The sequence below is a fragment of the Callionymus lyra genome, chromosome 3 (assembly GCF_982586985.1).
Source record: "Callionymus lyra chromosome 3, fCalLyr1.hap1.1, whole genome shotgun sequence".
Lineage (NCBI taxonomy): Eukaryota > Metazoa > Chordata > Actinopteri > Syngnathiformes > Callionymidae > Callionymus > Callionymus lyra.
In genome coordinates this window covers 6,114,224-6,135,781 of record NC_141820.1, presented here as the reverse complement: position 1 = coordinate 6,135,781, position 21,558 = coordinate 6,114,224, and the positions used below count along the sequence as shown (strand labels likewise).

Below are 21,558 nucleotides of genomic sequence, written 5' to 3'. Positions count from 1 at the left end.
CTCGAGACTTGACTCGGACTAGTGATTTATGACTCGAAATTTGACTCGTAATAGTGATTTTTGACTCGAAACTTGACTCGGACTAGTGATTTTTGACTCGAGACTTGACTCAAACTAGTGATTTAAGACTCGAAACTTGACTCAAACTAGTGATTTATGACTCGAAACTTGACTCGGAATAGTGATTTATGACTCGAAACTTGACTCGGAATAGTGATTTATGACTCGAAACTTGACTCGGAATAGTGATTTTTGACTCGAAACTTGACTCAAACTAGTGATTTTTGACTCGAGACTTGACTCAAACTAGTGATTTATGACTCGAAACTTGACTCGGACTAGTGATTTATGACTCGAAACTTGACTCGGAATAGTGATTTATGACTCGAAACTTGACTCGGAATAGTGATTTATGACTCGAAACTTGACACGGACTAGTGATTTATGACTCGAAACTTGACTCGGACTAGTGATTTATGACTCGAAACTTGACTCGGACTAGTGATTTATGACTCGAAACTTGACTCGGACTAGTGATTTATGACTCGAGACTTGACTCGGAATAGTGATTTATGACTCGAGACTTGACTCGGACTAGTGATTTATGACTCGAAACTTGACTCGGAATAGTGATTTATGACTCGAAACTTGACTCTGACTAGTGATTTATGACTCGAAACTTGACACGGACTAGTGATTTATGACTTGAGACTTGACTCGGACTAGTGATTTATGACTCGAAACTTGACACGGACTAGTGATTTATGACTCGAAACTTGACTCGGAATAGTGATTTATGACTCGAGACTTGACTCGGACTAGTGATTTATGACTCGAAACTTGACTCGGACTAGTGATTTATGACTCGAAACTTGACTCGGAATAGTGATTTATGACTCGAAACTTGACTCGGAATAGTGATTTATGACTCGAAACTTGACTCGGACTAGTGATTTATGACTCGAAACTTGACTCGGACTAGTGATTTATGACTCGAAACTTGACTCGGACTAGTGATTTATGACTCGAAACTTGACTCGGACTAGTGATTTATGACTCGAAACTTGACTCGGAATAGTGATTTATGACTCGCAACTTGACTCTGACTAGTGATTTATGACTCGAAACTTGACTCGGACTAGTGATTTATGACTCGAAACTTGACTCGGACTAGTGATTTATGACTCGAAACTTGACTCGGACTAGTGATTTATGACTCGAAACTTGACTCGGACTAGTGATTTATGACTCGAAACTTGACTCGGAATAGTGATTTATGACTCGCAACTTGACTCTGACTAGTGATTTATGACTCGAAACTTGACTCGGACTAGTGATTTATGACTCGAAACTTGACTCGGACTAGTGATTTATGACTCGAGACTTGACTCGGAATAGTGATTTATGACTCGAGACTTGACTCGGACTAGTGATTTATGACTCGAAACTTGACTCGGAATAGTGATTTATGACTCGAAACTTGACTCTGACTAGTGATTTATGACTCGAAACTTGACACGGACTAGTGATTTATGACTCGAGACTTGACTCGGACTAGTGATTTATGACTCGAAACTTGACACGGACTAGTGATTTATGACTCGAAACTTGACTCGGAATAGTGATTTATGACTCGAAACTTGACTCGGACTAGTGATTTATGACTCGAAACTTGACTCGGACTAGTGATTTATGACTCGAGACTTGACTCGGAATAGTGATTTATGACTCGAAACTTGACTCGGAATAGTGATTTATGACTCGAGACTTGACTCGGACTAGTGATTTATGACTCGAGACTTGACTCGGAATAGTGATTAATGACTCGAAACTTGACTCGGAATAGTGATTTATGACTCGAGGCTTGACTCGGAATAGTGATTTATGACTCGAGACTTGACTCGGACTAGTGATTTATGACTCGAAACTTGACACGGACTAGTGATTTATGACTCGAAACTTGACTCGGACTAGTGATTTATGACTCGAGACTTGACTCGGACTGGTGAATTATGACTCGAGACTTGACTCGGACTAGTGAATTATGACTTGAGACTTGACTCGGACTAGTGAATTATGACTCGAGACTTGACTCGGACTAGTGATTTATGACTCGAGACTTGACTCGGACTGGTGAATTATGACTTGAGACTTGACTCGGACTAGTGATTTATGACTCGAGACTTGACTCGGACTAGTGATTTATGACTCGAGACTTGACTCGGACTAGTGATTTATGACTCGAAACTTGACACGGACTAGTGATTTATGACTCGAAACTTGACTCGGACTAGTGATTTATGACTCGAGACTTGACTCGGACTGGTGAATTATGACTCGAGACTTGACTCGGACTAGTGAATTATGACTTGAGACTTGACTCGGACTAGTGAATTATGACTCGAGACTTGACTCGGACTAGTGATTTATGACTCGAGACTTGACTCGGACTGGTGAATTATGACTCGAGACTTGACTCGGACTAGTGATTTATGACTCGAAACTTGACTCGGAATAGTGATTTATGACTCGAAACTTGACTCGGACTAGTGATTTATGACTCGAAACTTGACTCGGACTAGTGATTTATGACTCGAAACTTGACTCGGACTAGTGATTTATGACTCGAGACTTGACTCGGAATAGTGATTTATGACTCGAGACTTGACTCGGAATAGTGATTTATGACTCGAGACTTGACTCGGACTAGTGATTTATGACTCGAGACTTGACTCGGAATAGTGATTAATGACTCGAAACTTGACTCGGAATAGTGATTTATGACTCGAGACTTGACTCGGAATAGTGATTTATGACTCGAGACTTGACTCGGACTAGTGATTTATGACTCGAGACTTGACTCGGACTAGTGATTTATGACTCGAAACTTGACACGGACTAGTGATTTATGACTCGAAACTTGACTCGGACTAGTGATTTATGACTCGAGACTTGACTCGGACTGGTGAATTATGACTCGAGACTTGACTCGGACTAGTGAATTATGACTCGAGACTTGACTCGGACTAGTGAATTATGACTCGAGACTTGACTCGGACTAGTGATTTATGACTCGAAATTTGACTCGTAATAGTGATTTTTGACTCGAAACTTGACTCGGACTAGTGATTTTTGACTCGAGACTTGACTCAAACTAGTGATTTAAGACTCGAAACTTGACTCAAACTAGTGATTTATGAATCGAAACTTGACTCGGACTAGTGATTTATGACTCGAAACTTGACTCGGACTAGTGATTTATGAGTCGAAACTTGACTCGGACTAGTGATTTATGACTCGAAACTTGACTCGGACTAGTGATTTATGACTCGAAACTTGACTCGGAATAGTGATTTATGACTCGAAACTTGACTCGGAATAGTGATTTATGACTCGAAACTTGACTCGGACTAGTGATTTATGACTCGAAACTTGACTCGGAATAGTGATTTATGACTCGAAACTTGACTCGGAATAGTGATTTATGACTCGAAACTTGACACGGACTAGTGATTTATGACTCGAAACTTGACTCGGACTAGTGATTTATGACTCGAAACTTGACTCGGACTAGTGATTTATGACTCGAAACTTGACTCGGACTAGTGATTTATGACTCGAGACTTGACTCGGAATAGTGATTTATGACTCGAGACTTGACTCGGACTAGTGATTTATGACTCGAGACTTGACTCGGAATAGTGATTTATGACTCGAAACTTGACTCTGACTAGTGATTTATGACTCGAAACTTGACTCGGACTAGTGATTTATGACTCGAAACTTGACTCGGAATAGTGATTTATGACTCGAAACTTGACTCGGAATAGTGATTTATGACTCGAAACTTGACACGGACTAGTGATTTATGACTCGAAACTTGACTCGGACTAGTGATTTATGACTCGAAACTTGACTCGGACTAGTGATTTATGACTCGAAACTTGACTCGGACTAGTGATTTATGACTCGAGACTTGACTCGGAATAGTGATTTATGACTCGAGACTTGACTCGGACTAGTGATTTATGACTCGAGACTTGACTCGGAATAGTGATTTATGACTCGAAACTTGACTCTGACTAGTGATTTATGACTCGAAACTTGACACGGACTAGTGATTTATGACTCGAGACTTGACTCGGACTAGTGATTTATGACTCGAAACTTGACTCGGAATAGTGATTTATGACTCGAGACTTGACTCGGACTAGTGATTTATGACTCGAAACTTGACTCGGACTAGTGATTTATGACTCGAAACTTGACTCGGAATAGTGATTTATGACTCGAGACTTGACTCGGACTAGTGATTTATGACTCGAGACTTGACTCGGAATAGTTATTTATGACTCGAAACTTGACTCGGAATAGTGATTTATGACTCGAGACTTGACTCGGAATAGTGATTTATGACTCGAGACTTGACTCGGACTAGTGATTTATGACTCGAGACTTGACTCGGACTAGTGATTTATGACTCGAGACTTGACTCGGACTGGTGAATTATGACTCGAGACTTGACTCGTACTAGTGAATTATGACTCGAGACTTGACTCGGACTAGTGATTTATGACTCGAAATTTGACTCGTAATAGTGATTTTTGACTCGAAATTTGACTCGGACTAGTGATTTTTGACTCGAGACATGACTCGGACTAATGATTTATGACTCGAGACTTGACTCGGACTAGTGATTAATGACTCGAGACTTGACTCGGACTAGTGATTTATGACTCGAGACTTGACTCGGACTAGTGATTTATGACTCGAAACTTGACTCGGAATAATGATTTATGACTCGAAACTTGACTCGGACTAGTGATTTATGACTCGAAACTTGACTCTGACTAGTGATTTATGACTCGAAACTTGACTCGGACTAGTGATTTATGACTCGAGACTTGACTCGGACTAGTGATTTATGACTCGAAAATTGACTCGGAATAGTGATTTATGACTCGAGACTTGACTCGGACTAGTGATTTATGACTCGAAACTTTACTCGGACTAGTGATTTATGACTCGAGACTTGACTCGGACTAGTGATTTATGACTCGAGACTTGACTCGGACTAGTGATTTATGACTCGAAACTTGACTCGGACTAGTGATTTATGACTCGAAACTTGACTCGGACTAGTGATTTATGACTCGACACTTGACTCGGACTAGTGATGTGTGACTCGACACTTGACTCTGACTAGTGATTTATGACTCGAAACTTGACTCGGACTAGTGATTTATGACTCGAGACTTGACTCGGACTAGTGATGTGTGACTCGACACCTGACTCGGACTAGTGATGTGTGACTCGACACTTGACTCGGACTAGTTATGTGTGACTGGACACTTGACTCGGACTAGTGATGTGTGACTCGACACTTGACTCGGACTAGTGATGTGTGACTCGACACTTGACTCGGACTAGTGATGTGTGACTCGACACTTGACTCGGACTAGTGATGTGTGACTCGTGTGACTCGACACTTGACTCGGACTAGTGATGTGTGACTCGACACTTGACCCGGACTAGTGATGTGTGACTCGACAGTTGACTCGGACTAGTGATGTGTGACTCGACACCTGACTCGGACTAGTGATGTGTGACTCGACACTTGACTCGGACTAGTGATGTGTGACTCGACACCTGACTCGGACTAGTGATGTGTGACTCGACACTTGACTCGGACTAGTGATGTGTGACTCGTGTGACTCGACACTTGACTCGGACTAGTTTTGTGTGACTCGACACTTGACTCGGACTAGTGATGTGTGACTCGACACTTGACTCGGACTAGTGATGTGTGACTCGACACTTGACTCGGACTAGAGATTTATGACTCGAAACTTGAGTCGGACTAATGATTTATGACTCGAGACTTGACTCGGACTAGTGATTTATGACTCGAAACTTGAGTCGGACTAATGATTTATGACTCGAGACTTGACTCGGACTAGTGATTTATGACTTGAAACTTAACTCGGACTAGTGATGTGTGACTCGTGTGACTCGACACTTGACTCGGACTAGTTTTGTGTGACTCGACACTTGACTCGGACTAGTGATGTGTGACTCGACACTTGACTCGGACTAGTGATGTGTGACTCGACACTTGACTCGGACTAGAGATTTATGACTCGAAACTTGAGTCGGACTAATGATTTATGACTCGAGACTTGACTCGGACTAGTGATTTATGACTCGAAACTTGAGTCGGACTAATGATTTATGACTCGAGACTTGACTCGGACTAGTGATTTATGACTTGAAACTTAACTCGGACTAGTGATTTATGACTCGAAACTTGAGTCGGACTAATGATTTATGACTCGAGACTTGACTCGGACTAGTGATTTATGACTCGAAACTTGAGTCGGACTAATGATTTATGACTCGAGACTTGACTCGGACTAGTGATTTATGACTCGAAACTTGAGTCGCACTAATGATTTATGACTCGAGACTTGACTCGGACTAGTGATTTATGACTTGAAACTTGAGTCGCACTAATGATTTATGACTCGAGACTTGACTCGGACTAGTGATTTATGACTCGAAACTTGAGTCGCACTAATGATTTATGACTCGAGACTTGACTCGGACTAGTGATTTATGACTCGAAACTTGAGTCGGACTAATGATTTATGACTCGAGACTTGACTCGGACTAGTGATTTATGACTCGAAACTTGAGTCGGACTAATGATTTATGACTCGAGACATGACTCGGACTAGTGATTTATGACTCGAAACTTGAGTCGGACTAATTATTTATGACTCGAGACTTGACTCGGACTAGTGATTTATGACTCGAAACTTGAGTCGGACTAATGATTTATGACTCGAGACTTGACTCGGACTAGTGATTTATGACTCGAAACTTGAGTCGGACTAATGATTTATGACTCGAGACTTGACTCGGACTAGTGATTTATGACTCGAAACTTGAGTCGGACTAATGATTTATGACTCGAGACTTGACTCGGACTAGTGATTTATGACTCGAAACTTGAGTCGGACTAATGATTTATGACTCGAGACTTGACTCGGACTATTGATTTATGACTCGAGACTTGACTCGGACTAGTGATTTATGACTCGAAACTTGAGTCGGACTAATGATTTATGACTCGAGACTTGACTCGGACTAGTGATTTATGACTCGAAACTTGAGTCGGACTAATGATTTATGACTCGAGACTTGACTCGGACTAGTGATTTATGACTCGAAACTTGAGTCGGACTAATGATTTATGACTCGAGACTTGACTCGGACTATTGATTTATGACTCGAGACTTGACTCGGACTAGTGATTTATGACTCGAAACTTGAGTCGGACTAATGATTTATGACTCGAGACTTGACTCGGACTAGTGATTTATGACTCGAAACTTGAGTCGGACTAATGATTTATGACTCGAGACTTGACTCGGACTAGTGATTTATGACTCGAAACTTGAGTCGGACTAATGATTTATGACTCGAGACTTGACTCGGACTAGTGATTTATGACTCGAAACTTGAGTCGGACTAATGATTTATGACTCGAGACTTGACTCGGACTAGTGATTTATGACTCGAGACTTGACTCAAATTAGTGATTTATGACTCGAGACTTGACTCAAATTAGTGATTTATGACTCAAGACATGACTCAAATTAGTGATTTATGACTCGAGACTTGACTCAAATTAGTGATTTATGACTCGAGACTTGACTCAAATTAGTGATTTATGACTCGAGACTTGACTCAGACTAGTGATTTATGACTCGAGACTTGACTCAGACTAGTGATTTATGACTCGAGCCTTGACTCAAATTAGTGATTTATGACTCAAGACTTGACTCAAATTAGTGATTTATGACTCGAGACTTGACTCAAATTAGTGATTTATGACTCGAGACTTGACTCAGACTAGTGATTTATGACTCAAGACATGACTCAAATTAGTGATTTATGACTCGAGACTTGACTCAAATTAGTGATTTATGACTCGAGACTTGACTCAAATTAGTGATTTATGACTCAAGACATGACTCAAATTAGTGATTTATGACTCGAGACTTGACTCAAATTAGTGATTTATGACTCGAGACTTGACTCAAATTAGTGATTTATGACTCGAGACTTGACTCAGACTAGTGATTTATGACTCGAGACTTGACTCAGACTAGTGATTTATGACTCGAGCCTTGACTCAAATTAGTGATTTATGACTCGAGACTTGACTCAAATTAGTGATTTATGACTCGAGACTTGACTCGGACTAGTGATTTATGACTCAAGACTTGACTCAAATTAGTGATTTATGACTCGAGACTTGACTCAAATTAGTGATTTATGACTCGAGACTTGACTCGGACTAGTGATTTATGATTCGAGACTTGACTCGGACTAGTGATTTATGACTCGAGACTTGACTCGGACTAGTGATTTATGATTCGAGACTTGACTCGAACTAGTGATTTATGACTCGAGACTTGACTCGGACTAGAGATTTATGACTCGAAACTTGAGTCGGACTAATGATTTATGACTCGAGACTTGACTGTGACTAGTGATTTATGACTCGAGACTTGACTCGGACTAGTGATTTATGACTCGAGACTTGACTCGGACTAGTGATTTATGACTCGAGACTTGACTCTGACTAGTGATTTATGACTCGAGACTTGACTCGGACTAGTGATTTATGACTCGAGACTTGACTCGGACAAGTGATTTATGACCTGAGACTTGACTCGAACTAGTGATTTATGACTCGAGACTTGACTCGGACTAGAGATTTATGACTCGAAAGTTGAGTCGGACTAATGATTTATGACTCGAGACTTGACTCTGACTAGTGATTTATGACTCGAGACTTGACTCGGACTAGAGATTTATGACTCGAAACTTGAGTCGGACTAATGATTTATGACTCGAGACTTGACTCGGACTAGTTATTTATGACTCGAGACTTGACTCTGACTAGTGATTTACGACTCGAGACTTGACTCGGACTAGTTATTTATGACTCGAGATTTTACTCGGACTAGTGATTTATGACTCGAGATTTTACTCGGACTAGTGATTTATGACTCGAGACTTGACTCGAACTAGTGATTTATGACTCGAGACTTGACTCGGACTAGAGATTTATGACTCGAAACTTGAGTCGGACTAATGATTTATGACTCGAGACTTGACTCTGACTAGTGATTTACGACTCGAGACTTGACTCGGACTAGTGATGTGTGACTCGACACTTGACTCGGACTAGTGATGTGTGACTCGACACTTGACTCGTACTAGTGATGTGTGACTCGACACTTGACTCGGACTAGTGATGTGTGACTCGACACTTGACTCGGACTAGTGATTTATGACTCGAAACTTGAGTCGGACTAATGATTTATGACTCGAGACTTGACTCGGACTAGTGATTTATGACTTGAAACTTAACTCGGACTAGTGATTTATGACTCGAAACTTGAGTCGGACTAATGATTTATGACTCGAGACTTGACTCGGACTAGTGATTTATGACTCGAAACTTGAGTCGGACTAATGATTTATGACTCGAGACTTGACTCGGACTAGTGATTTATGACTCGAAACTTGAGTCGGACTAATGATTTATGACTCGAGACTTGACTCGGACTAGTGATTTATGACTTGAAACTTAACTCGGACTAATGATTTATGACTCGAGACTTGACTCGGACTAGAGATTTATGACTCGAAACTTGAGTCGGACTAATGATTTATGACTCGAGACTTGACTCGGACTAGTGATTTATGACTCGAAACTTGAGTCGGACTAATGATTTATGACTCGAGACTTGACTCGGACTAGTGATTTATGACTCGAAACTTGAGTCGCACTAATGATTTATGACTCGAGACTTGACTCGGACTAGTGATTTATGACTCGAAACTTGAGTCGGACTAATGATTTATGACTCGAGACTTGACTCGGACTAGTGATTTATGACTCGAAACTTGAGTCGGACTAATGATTTATGACTCGAGACTTGACTCGGACTAGTGATTTATGACTTGAAACTTAACTCGGACTAGTGATGTGTGACTCGTGTGACTCGACACTTGACTCGGACTAGTTTTGTGTGACTCGACACTTGACTCGGACTAGTGATGTGTGACTCGACACTTGACTCGGACTAATGATTTATGACTCGAGACTTGACTCGGACTAGTGATTTATGACTCGAAACTTGAGTCGGACTAATGATTTATGACTCGAGACTTGACTCGGACTAGTGATTTATGACTCGAAACTTGAGTCGGACTAATGATTTATGACTCGAGACTTGACTCGGACTAGTGATTTATGACTTGAAACTTAACTCGGACTAATGATTTATGACTCGAGACTTGACTCGGACTAGTGATTTATGACTCGAAACTTGAGTCGGACTAATGATTTATGACTCGAGACTTGACTCGGACTAGTGATTTATGACTCGAAACTTGAGTCGGACTAATGATTTATGACTCGAGACTTGACTCGGACTAGTGATTTATGACTCGAAACTTGAGTCGGACTAATGATTTATGACTCGAGACTTGACTCGGACTAGTGATTTATGACTCGAAACTTGAGTCGGACTAATGATTTATGACTCGAGACTTGACTCGGACTAGTGATTTATGACTCGAAACTTGAGTCGGACTAATGATTTATGACTCGAGACTTGACTCGGACTAGTGATTTATGACTCGAAACTTAACTCGGACTAATGATTTATGACTCGAGACTTGACTCGGACTAGTGATTTATGACTCGAAACTTGAGTCGGACTAGTGATTTATGACTCGAAACTTGAGTCGGACTAATGATTTATGACTCGAGACTTGACTCGGACTAGTGATTTATGACTCGAAACTTGAGTCGGACTAATGATTTATGACTCGAGACTTGACTCGGACTAGTGATTTATGACTCGAAACTTGAGTCGGACTAATGATTTATGACTCGAGACTTGACTCGGACTATTGATTTATGACTCGAGACTTGACTCGGACTAGTGATTTATGACTCGAAACTTGAGTCGGACTAATGATTTATGACTCGAGACTTGACTCGGACTAGTGATTTATGACTCGAAACTTGAGTCGGACTAATGATTTATGACTCGAGACTTGACTCGGACTAGTGATTTATGACTCGAAACTTGAGTCGGACTAATGATTTATGACTCGAGACTTGACTCGGACTAGTGATTTATGACTCGAAACTTGAGTCGGACTAATGATTTATGACTCGAGACTTGACTCGGACTAGTGATTTATGACTCGAGACTTGACTCAAATTAGTGATTTATGACTCGAGACTTGACTCAAATTAGTGATTTATGACTCAAGACATGACTCAAATTAGTGATTTATGACTCGAGACTTGACTCAAATTAGTGATTTATGACTCGAGACTTGACTCAAATTAGTGATTTATGACTCGAGACTTGACTCAGACTAGTGATTTATGACTCGAGACTTGACTCAGACTAGTGATTTATGACTCGAGCCTTGACTCAAATTAGTGATTTATGACTCAAGACTTGACTCAAATTAGTGATTTATGACTCGAGACTTGACTCAAATTAGTGATTTATGACTCGAGACTTGACTCAGACTAGTGATTTATGACTCAAGACATGACTCAAATTAGTGATTTATGACTCGAGACTTGACTCAAATTAGTGATTTATGACTCGAGACTTGACTCAAATTAGTGATTTATGACTCAAGACATGACTCAAATTAGTGATTTATGACTCGAGACTTGACTCAAATTAGTGATTTATGACTCGAGACTTGACTCAAATTAGTGATTTATGACTCGAGACTTGACTCAGACTAGTGATTTATGACTCGAGACTTGACTCAGACTAGTGATTTATGACTCGAGCCTTGACTCAAATTAGTGATTTATGACTCGAGACTTGACTCAAATTAGTGATTTATGACTCGAGACTTGACTCGGACTAGTGATTTATGACTCAAGACTTGACTCAAATTAGTGATTTATGACTCGAGACTTGACTCAAATTAGTGATTTATGACTCGAGACTTGACTCGGACTAGTGATTTATGACTCGAGACTTGACTCGGACTAGTGATTTATGACTCGAGACTTGACTCGGACTAGTGATTTATGATTCGAGACTTGACTCGAACTAGTGATTTATGACTCGAGACTTGACTCGGACTAGAGATTTATGACTCGAAACTTGAGTCGGACTAATGATTTATGACTCGAGACTTGACTGTGACTAGTGATTTATGACTCGAGACTTGACTCGGACTAGTGATTTATGACTCGAGACTTGACTCGGACTAGTGATTTATGACTCGAGACTTGACTCTGACTAGTGATTTATGACTCGAGACTTGACTCGGACTAGTGATTTATGACTCGAGACTTGACTCGGACTAGTGATTTATGACTCGAGACTTGACTCTGACTAGTGATTTATGACTCGAGACTTGACTCGGACAAGTGATTTATGACCTGAGACTTGACTCGAACTAGTGATTTATGACTCGAGACTTGACTCGGACTAGAGATTTATGACTCGAAAGTTGAGTCGGACTAATGATTTATGACTCGAGACTTGACTCTGACTAGTGATTTATGACTCGAGACTTGACTCGGACTAGAGATTTATGACTCGAAACTTGAGTCGGACTAATGATTTATGACTCGAGACTTGACTCGGACTAGTTATTTATGACTCGAGACTTGACTCGGACTAGTTATTTATGACTCGAGATTTTACTCGGACTAGTGATTTATGACTCGAGATTTTACTCGGACTAGTGATTTATGACTCGAGACTTGACTCGAACTAGTGATTTATGACTCGAGACTTGACTCGGACTAGAGATTTATGACTCGAAACTTGAGTCGGACTAATGATTTATGACTCGAGACTTGACTCTGACTAGTTATTTATGACTCAAGATTTTACTCGGACTAGTGATTTATGACTCGAGATTTTACTCGGACTAGTGATGTGTGACTTGACACTTGACTCGGACTAGTGATGTGTGACTCGACACTTGACTCGGACTAGTGATTTATGACTCGAAACTTGACTCGGACTAGTGATGTGTGACTCGACACTTGACTCGGACTAGTGATGTGTGACTCGACACTTGACTCGGACTAGTGATGTGTGACGAACAAAACAACAAGAGAAAGGAAGAGAGAAATCAAGAATGGTGACAAAGATGAGTAGAAATGAAGAGATAAGAGCAGGATGTGTGATGACACTGTTCAATATTGTGATGATGATATGACTTGTGATGAAGAAGAACATGTTTCAGTTTTCATACAGTTCCTGATGTGTTTATCACACATGCTCACATCACCATGAACATTACCCTGCATTGAAATCTAGTAACAGAACAAGTTAGAACATCACAAGTGTCACTCAAATGTCTTTGAATGTATTTGAGATCAGTAAATATGTGTCAACATACTGAACAGCACGACCCCAGCAGAAGTCAAAATAAACAAAGTTCAAGTGTCAGAACCTGCTGAAGACTGATGTCACTTAGAATCAGCTGCTTCATTGAAGAACAAACTGAAGACAAAACTTTGACTCTCTGGAGTCTCACCTCTGACTTTCACATTTCAGCTCTGAAGCTGTAGAAATGATGTTCTGACCTGAGAGTCTCCAGGTGACAGTGTGGACTCTTCAGTCCAGCAGACAGCAGCTCCACTCCTGGATCCTTCAGGTTGAAGTTGTCACTCAGGTCCAGTTGAGTCAGACTAGAGGACGGAGAGCTGAGGACTGAGGACAGAAGTGAACAACTTCTCTCTGTCAGCCAACAGGAGTTCAGCCTGTGAAAGAGACGGAAACGTCAACAAGTGACTTTTTCTCTATTTTGACTTGAAAGACTTGATTTGAGGAAACACTGAACTCTTTACATTCATAAGATCATCACATGATTGTGTGAATATTTGAAGACTTTTCTATCAATCAGGATCAACTTGATCAAACACATGAAATAATGATGTTTTCATCAGTTCAACACTTTCCTGACTTTGTTTCATTATTTATAAAAGTGTCACATGATACACAGAGACTGTTGTGAGAGGATTGATGTTGTTTTTATACCAGAAACAAACACAAGAGAAGAAGAAAAACTAAAGTCACAATAGAAATAAAGGAATAAAAGTCATGAGAAAAACAAAGATGTTTGTAGATTATTTTTGAAGGTTGTTTATCAATCAATACATCGATCAACTTGTTTTCATCTGGTGACACCTTTTATTTGTGATTCATGAAAATGTCTCAATTGAAGATTTCTATAAAGTTATCTTTCTATAAAGTTGTTATTTTCTACTTCTAATTATGTTTTCATTCATCAAAGTCTTCAAAGTTTCCCTCCATCATTGTTCAAACATGTGTCGTTTCTTTAAATCTCCAGGTTTCAAATGTTTTCTCTGTATTTCCAGGTTTGAATATGGAGGCCTGCGAGGGTCAAATCAAGAGTTTACTCACCTTTTCATTGATATTTGGAAATAATCTCCTTCCATGTTTCAAGACAATACTTTTGGCAGAGATGGAGACTCGAGTCACACCTATGACTCGTGACTGAGACTCGTTATTTGTGACTCGAGTCAACTGGGACTTATTCATAGTGACTCGACTCATACTAGTTATTTGTGACTCAAGTGTCGACTAGGACTAGTGATTTGTGACTTAAGACTTGACCTAAACTAGTGATTTGTGACTCAAACCTGAGTCGTCCTTGTGATTTGGGGCTTGAGAGTCGACTCAGATTCTGGATCTGTTACTTGAGACTTGACTCGGACTAGTTATTTGTCTCTTCAGTGTTCACTGGGACTAGGAATTTGTGACTTGATATGAGAATTAACTTTAACTTGTGACTCGACACTTGAATCGGACTTGTAACTATAAACTTGACTCAGACTCGTGTTCTCTGACTCAAGACTTGACTCGGACTGGTGATTTGTAATTCGAAACTTGCCCCCAATGAGTTATTTCTGACTAGAGAGTCGACTCAGACAAGTTATTAGTGACTCGACACTTGACCTGGAATAGTGATGTGTGACTCGAGAGTCAAATCCTACTAGTTACTTGCGACTCAAGAGTCGACTTGAACTTGTGATTAGTGACTCGAGAGTTGAGTCATGCTAGTGATTTATGACTCGAGAGTCGACTCCTCTAATTGATTTGTGACTTGAACTCAGGATTATTTACTGTAGACTCGACTTGACAAAACTCTCTGGAGTCTCACCTCTGACTTTCACATTTCAGCTCTGAAGCTGTAGAAATGATGTTCTGACCTGAGAGTCTCCAGGTGACAGTGTGGACTCTTCAGTCCAGCAGACAGCAGCTCCACTCCTGGATCATGCAGGACGTTGTGACTCAGGTCCAGTTGAGTCAGACTAGAGGACGGAGAGCTGAGGACTGAGGACAGAAGTGAACAACTTCTCTCTGTCAGTTTACAGTCACTCAGCCTGAATAAAATGAAACAGGAAATCAAACGTTGATGTTTATATCTTCAGAGATGTTCCAATGATCCACTTACAGAACTTTATGTGAAGCTTGAACCAACGGCAGAAGCCTCTCAAGAACCTCCTCTGAAGCAGAGTATTTCTTCAGGTCAAACACGTCCAGATGTTCCTCTGAGGACAGTAAGATGAAGGCCAGGGTGGACCATTGAGCAGGAGACAGTTGATCTGTGGAGAGACGTCCTGATCTCAGCTGCTGTTGGACCTCCTCCACCAGAGAAGTGTCCTTCACTTCATTCAGACAGTGGAACAGGTTGATGATTCTCTCTGGAGACACATTCTCACTGATCTTCTTCTTGATGAGCTTTGCTGTGTCCTGATTGGTCCAAGAGCTTCTTCCTGTTTGTTTCAATAAACCTGTCAGGAGACTCTGGCTGGTCTGCAGAGAAAGACCCAGAAGGAAGCGCAGGAACAAGTCCAGATGTCCATTTGGACTTTCTACAGCATCATTGATTTCTTTCTGGTAGAACTTTTCTATGTCAACGATTCTTGACTGCAGGTTGACTTCAGAGTTGAAGAACTTCTGGTGAACATGAAGAGCAGCCAGAAACTCCTGAAGACTCAGGTGGATGAAGCAGAACATCTGGTCCTGGTACAGTCCTCTCTCCTCTCTGAAGATCTGAGTGAAGACTCCTGAGTGAAGTGAAGCAGCTGTGATGTCGATGTCACTCTCTGTCAGGTCTGATTCATAGAAGACCAAGTTTCCTTTCTTCAGGTGCTCAAAAGCCAGTTTTCCCAGAGACTCCATCATCTTGCTGCTCTCAGGATCCCAAACTGTGTCTGTCCAAGCTGCTCCATGGTACTTCAGCTTCTTGACTTTGGACAGAACCACCAGGAAGTAGATGAACATCTCAGTCAGGGTGTTGGGCAGCTGTCCTGTGTCTCCGCTCTTCAACATGTCCTCCAGAACTGTGGCAGTGATCCAGCAGAAGATCGGGATGTGACACATGATGTGGAGGCTTCGGGAGGTCTTGATGTGAGAGATGATGGTGCTGGTCTGCTCCTCATCACTGGACCTCTTCCTGAAGTACTCCTCCTTCTGGAGGTCAGTGAACCCTCTGACCTCTGTCACCATGTCCACACACTCAGGAGGGATCTGATTGGCTGCTGCAGGTCGTGTGGTCATCCAGAGACGAGCTGAGGGAAGAAGATTCCCTCTGATGAGGTTTGTCAGGAGGACGTCTACTGAGGTGGACTCTGTAGCTGCTGTGAGGACCCGACTGTTGAGGAAGTCCAGAGGGAGTCGACACTCGTCCAGACCGTCAAGGATGAACAGAACCTCGAGTCCTTCAAAGCTGCTGAGATCTTTGGTTTCAGGAAAGAAAAGATGAACAAGTTCCACCAAACTCAACTTCTTCTCTTTCAGCAGGTTCAGCTCTCTGAAGGTGAAAGGAAACATGAAGTGGAAGTTCTGGTGAGCTTTGCCTTCAGTCCAGTCCAGAGTGACCTTCTGTGTCAGGAGGGTCTTCCCAATGCCAGCCACGCCCTTCGTCAGCAGGCTCCTGATTGGTGGGTCTCTCTCAGGTGAGGCTTTAAAGAGGTCTTCTTGTCTGATGGTGGTTTCTGGTCTGGTCTGGTTCCTGGTGGCTGCTTCGATCTGTCGGACCTCGTGCTCCTGGTTGACCTGGTCTGTGCCCCCCTCAGTGATGTAGAGCTCCGTGTAGATCTGATTCAGAGGAGCAGAGTTTCCTGCTTTAGCGACCCCCTCAGACACACTGTGGAACTTCTTCTTCAGGCTCCTCTTCAGCTGTCGTTGAATCTTTTCTACACGACTTCCTGAAGAAGAGAAGTCACATGAGTCACAAGATTCTAAAAGCTGAAGATCAATCTTCTCAGCAGCTGCAGGAATTTCAATCTCAAATGTTCTAATAGATTCAAGACTTCATTTTCAGCAGGTTGAAGGTTCAAATCCTCTTACTTCCCCACAGAAGACCAGCAAGCTCCTCCTGCTTCATGCTCCTCAGGAGGTTCAGGATGATATTCAGGAAATCTTCTCTGTTGCTCCTCATCTGCTCCTCTTCACACTTCAACTCCTCCTCTTCCTCATCCTCCAGGTGTTTCTGCTCACCTGGTCTGAGAAACTTCTTCACTCTCTTCAGTTCCTCCTTCACCAGGGTCATGACCTTCTCCTCCAACAGCTGAAACACAAACATGTGACTTGATCATGTGACCTACAGAGGTCACCAGAGGTATGTCTCAGTCTCAGGACCAGAGAGTCTGAGTCACATTCAAATCTCATCTTCTCTCTAAAACTAAACAAGAGTCTCAGCCACACCAGACCTTCTACTTCATGTATGAAGCTGACAGGTGGAGTTGTCCAGGATCAGAGCTTCATGAAGCAGCAGAAGCAGCTGACTGGTGAGTTAGCAGCTGTTGTAGTCAGCAGGTGAGGCTGAAGACTTGAACGTACCTGAAGTGTGGAGTCCACATCTGTCTGATGCTGCTGGACACACTGGAGACTGAGAACATCCGAGACCTGCTGATCCTCTCTGTGAAGAACATCAGGCCGTCAATAAGTTCTGTCTACTTCTACAAGGACACCAATGATCTGAGCAAGACTCTGACTCTTCCATGTGCAGACCACCTAAGATAGAATCTTCCACATTCATGGAAAACCAGGTGAAACACAAGTTTGTCTCACACTTCAGTCGTGATTTCATTCTCATGGCTGCAGTTTGTTGCTTCTTCTCTTGTGAGTCGACTTTCCTCCACGACTGTCTGCAGCACTTTTGACGAGCAGTTCGTGAAGCTCAATAAAAGAGAAGTTTTGAGCTGCATTGACTCATGAACATCTTCAGTTGAAGTCACCAAGAGTCACTAACTGCTGATAGAAACACACACAGCTGTGAGTGAAAGAATGATTGTTGAGGATCAACTAACAGTCTTTGACGACTCAAACATTCCCTCAATCATTGAATCAGTGACTCTTAAATCACTTGAAGTATTTTCTCTTATCAGTGACCTTCATCTGAGGCGCTCATATGATCCACGTGAATGTTGCATCACAAGAAAAACACTCAAATCAAACTTGACTTTTGATGAATATTTCATCACGTTTGTTGTGTGTCAAGTTTCACAAGACTTCAGGTGGAGGAGAAGAAAAGTAGTTGCACTATTTAGAATTCTTCTTCTTGACTCAACAACTGAAGAGACTGTTGGTCGTCACATGATACAAACTTCTTCAACAACAGATGGAATGATCCAGTGAAATGAATTCACTGTATTTGACATCAAGTTGTGGATTTCTTCATGAGTCCAACAGCACCTGTCTGTCCCACAGCAGCTGCACATGCAATATTCTGTGGTGAATGTAAAATAAACATTCAATTGAAATACTGCAAACACTGCCATTAATTCTCTCCCTCTCTGTCTCTCTTTCACCACCAGTTTCCACTGCTTCGATGATGACACCCAGCTCTACCTTCCATGCAAACCCAACTCGTCACTTCCACCCCCACACTGGAACTCTCTCTCCCTCTTTACAGCTCAGCTCAAAACCACCTGTATTGTGTGATTTTATTGTATTGTGTGATTTTATTGTATTTGTGATTTTATTGTATTGTGTGATTTTATTGTATTGTGTGATTTTATTGTATTTGTGATTTTATTGTGCAGCGACCTTGAGTCTCCTGAGAGGTGGTTTTAAATAAGATTTATTATTATTGTTAATTTCTTCTTCCTCTCATGTGTATAGATATACTGTATAGTTTTTCTCTGCATATTTAAATAACTACTAGATGTTCTCATGTTGCTCCTGTTGTCTCTCACCTCTGATGCTTCTGTTCACCTTTGAAGTTAATATCTCTTCCCATAGACACGTCACTCTTCAGAGACACACAGCTGGGAGCAGGTCCAGGTCCAGGTCCAGGTCCGGGTCTAGGTCCAGGTCCAGCAGATTTAAGTAGCTTTGATCTGAACAAACACAAGTCGCAGTGAGAAAGTATTTCCAGTATTTGAAGGTGTGATGTGTTACGACCTCCACTGATCAGATTTAGCCTCTAACAGGAAGGGTCAGTTCCATGCACTGTAACCGGGAGTTAAGTTTGGTTCTTTTGTTTGTATATTTTAAACGTTAACTCATTGTCGTAAAATTGTAGTTGTTTGCTTGGCCTGCGTTCTCTTGAGCAGCCTTTTCCTTTTGTTGCCTCTTTGACGGCTGTGAGCCAGTATTTAAGTTGATTATTACAAAGTGTGGAAGTGAAGAGTGTTTTTCCCAATTTGTATTTTCTATTGGGTTTTGTATTATATTTTGGGAATAGACAGACAGACAGACAGACAGACAGACAGACAGACAGACAGACAGACAGACAGACAGACAGACAGACAGACAGACAGACAGACAGACGAACAGGTCGTAACATAAATGGGAGTTCATCCAGGACAATAGTAAAAGTGATTCCTAAAAGAAGAAATTTAATTGTTTGGTTAAATTGTGTGATTTTATTGTATTTGTGATTTTATTGTGCAGCGACCTTGAGTCTCCTGAGAGGTGGTTTTAAATAAGATTTATTATTATTGTTATTTTCTTCTTCCTCTCATGTGTATAGATATACTGTATAGTTTTCTCTGCATATTTAAATAACTACTAGATGTTCTCATGTTGCTCCTGTTGTCTCTCACCTCTGATGCTTCTGTTCACCTTTGAAGTCAATTATTCTTCCCATAGACCTGTCACTCTTCAGAGACACACAGCTGGGAGCAGGTGCAGGTCCAGGTCCAGGTCCAGGTCCAGGTCCAAGTCCAGGTCCAGGTCCAGGTCCAGGTCCAGGTCCAGCAGATGTACATAGTTTTGATCTGAACACACACAAGACAAGAGAGAAAATGATTCCAGTACTTGAAAGAGTTACAACCTCCACTGATCAGATTCAGCTTCCAACAGGGAGGGTGAGCTCCATGCACTGTAACTTGGGTTCTTTGCGATGTCACAGGAATATACATATCAATGGCAACAATAGCATGTGCATTTCTGATGTTCTTAAAATTATGTGTACGTATGTATATTCTAGTTTGTGCACGTTTATTTCAAAAGGCGGGAAAATTGGCAAGTTTACAAATGTGCCGATGGGAGGGGATTCCGACAGGTGTGGTGAGATTGTTGTTTCCTAAAGAACCTGGTGCCTCATGTACTAAGAAGTTCGTAGATCTTCTACTAAATATGTCCGTAAGTCAAGTCAAATATGTATGAAGTCATGAACGTGTGCTTTAGTCCAACGTACCCGTTACATGACATGTGTACTCGTACTATTAAGTTGCATTGACGTAACTACATATTCATACTCGTAATCAAGAAGGTACACATGAGTGATTGAAGACTTGTAGTCGTAAAAGACGAAAAAGAAACCTTGACTATATTTTTACATAAGTTTACGAGTACAAGTTACTAAACACAACCTCTTGAATCTGCAGGTGTGAGTCACAGATTTTTTTTGTCTAGACACTCGTAGCATGAGATCTGTACCAGTACTTCAAATACACATACACGTAACTACATACGGTGGGTACAGAAAGTAATCAGTGGATCATATGAGCTTTTGATTTTTCACTCTTTGTTTCATTGCAGCCATTCGCTAAAATCATTTAAGTTCATTTTTCTTCCTCATTAATGTTCACTTAGTTCCGCACCTTGACAGAAAAAAACTGAAATGTAGAAGTTTTTACAAATGTATTAAATAATGAAAACTGAAATCATCACATGGTCATAAGTATTCAGACCCTTTGCTGTGACTCATATTTAACTGACATGTCGTCCATTTCTTCTGATCCTTCTTGAGATGGTTCTACACCTTCATTGAGTCCAGCTGTGTTTCATTAAACTGACTGGATTAGGAAACACACTCCTGTCTATATAAGACCTCACAGCTCACAATGCATGTCAGAGCAAATAAGAATCATGAAGTCGAAGGAACTGCCTGAAGAGCTCAGAGACAGAATTGTGGCAAAGATCAGGCCAAGGTTACAGAAGAATTTCTGCAGCACTCAAGGTTCCTCAGAGCACAGTGGCC

At 41.3% G+C, this 21,558-nt stretch overlaps 1 protein-coding gene across 1 annotated transcript; it reads right to left on the bottom strand.

Annotated features, from left to right (window-relative positions):
- Positions 1–14,882: 14,882 nt before the first annotated feature.
- LOC148083118 (protein NLRC3-like) lies at positions 14,883–16,803 on the bottom strand. Its single transcript, XM_087785659.1, has 2 exons — positions 15,574–16,803; positions 14,883–15,502 (listed from the first exon to the last, which is right to left on the bottom strand). The coding sequence occupies exons 1-2, from the start codon at positions 16,680–16,682 to the stop codon at positions 15,289–15,291; spliced, it is 1,323 nt and encodes a 440-aa protein (XP_087641785.1). The 5' UTR covers positions 16,683–16,803; the 3' UTR covers positions 14,883–15,288.
- Between the last annotated feature and the right edge of the window lie 4,755 nt (positions 16,804–21,558).

Excerpts from the sequence above, each read along its gene's own strand:
- LOC148083118 (XM_087785659.1), bottom strand. The coding sequence starts at position 16,682 with ATGACCACACGACCTGCAGCAGCCAATCAGATCCCTCCTGAGTGTGTG. Across the intron at positions 15,503-15,573 it reads CAAGCTTCACATAAAGTTCT|GCTGAGTGACTGTAAACTGA; the intron begins GTAAGTGGATCA and ends CATTTTATTCAG.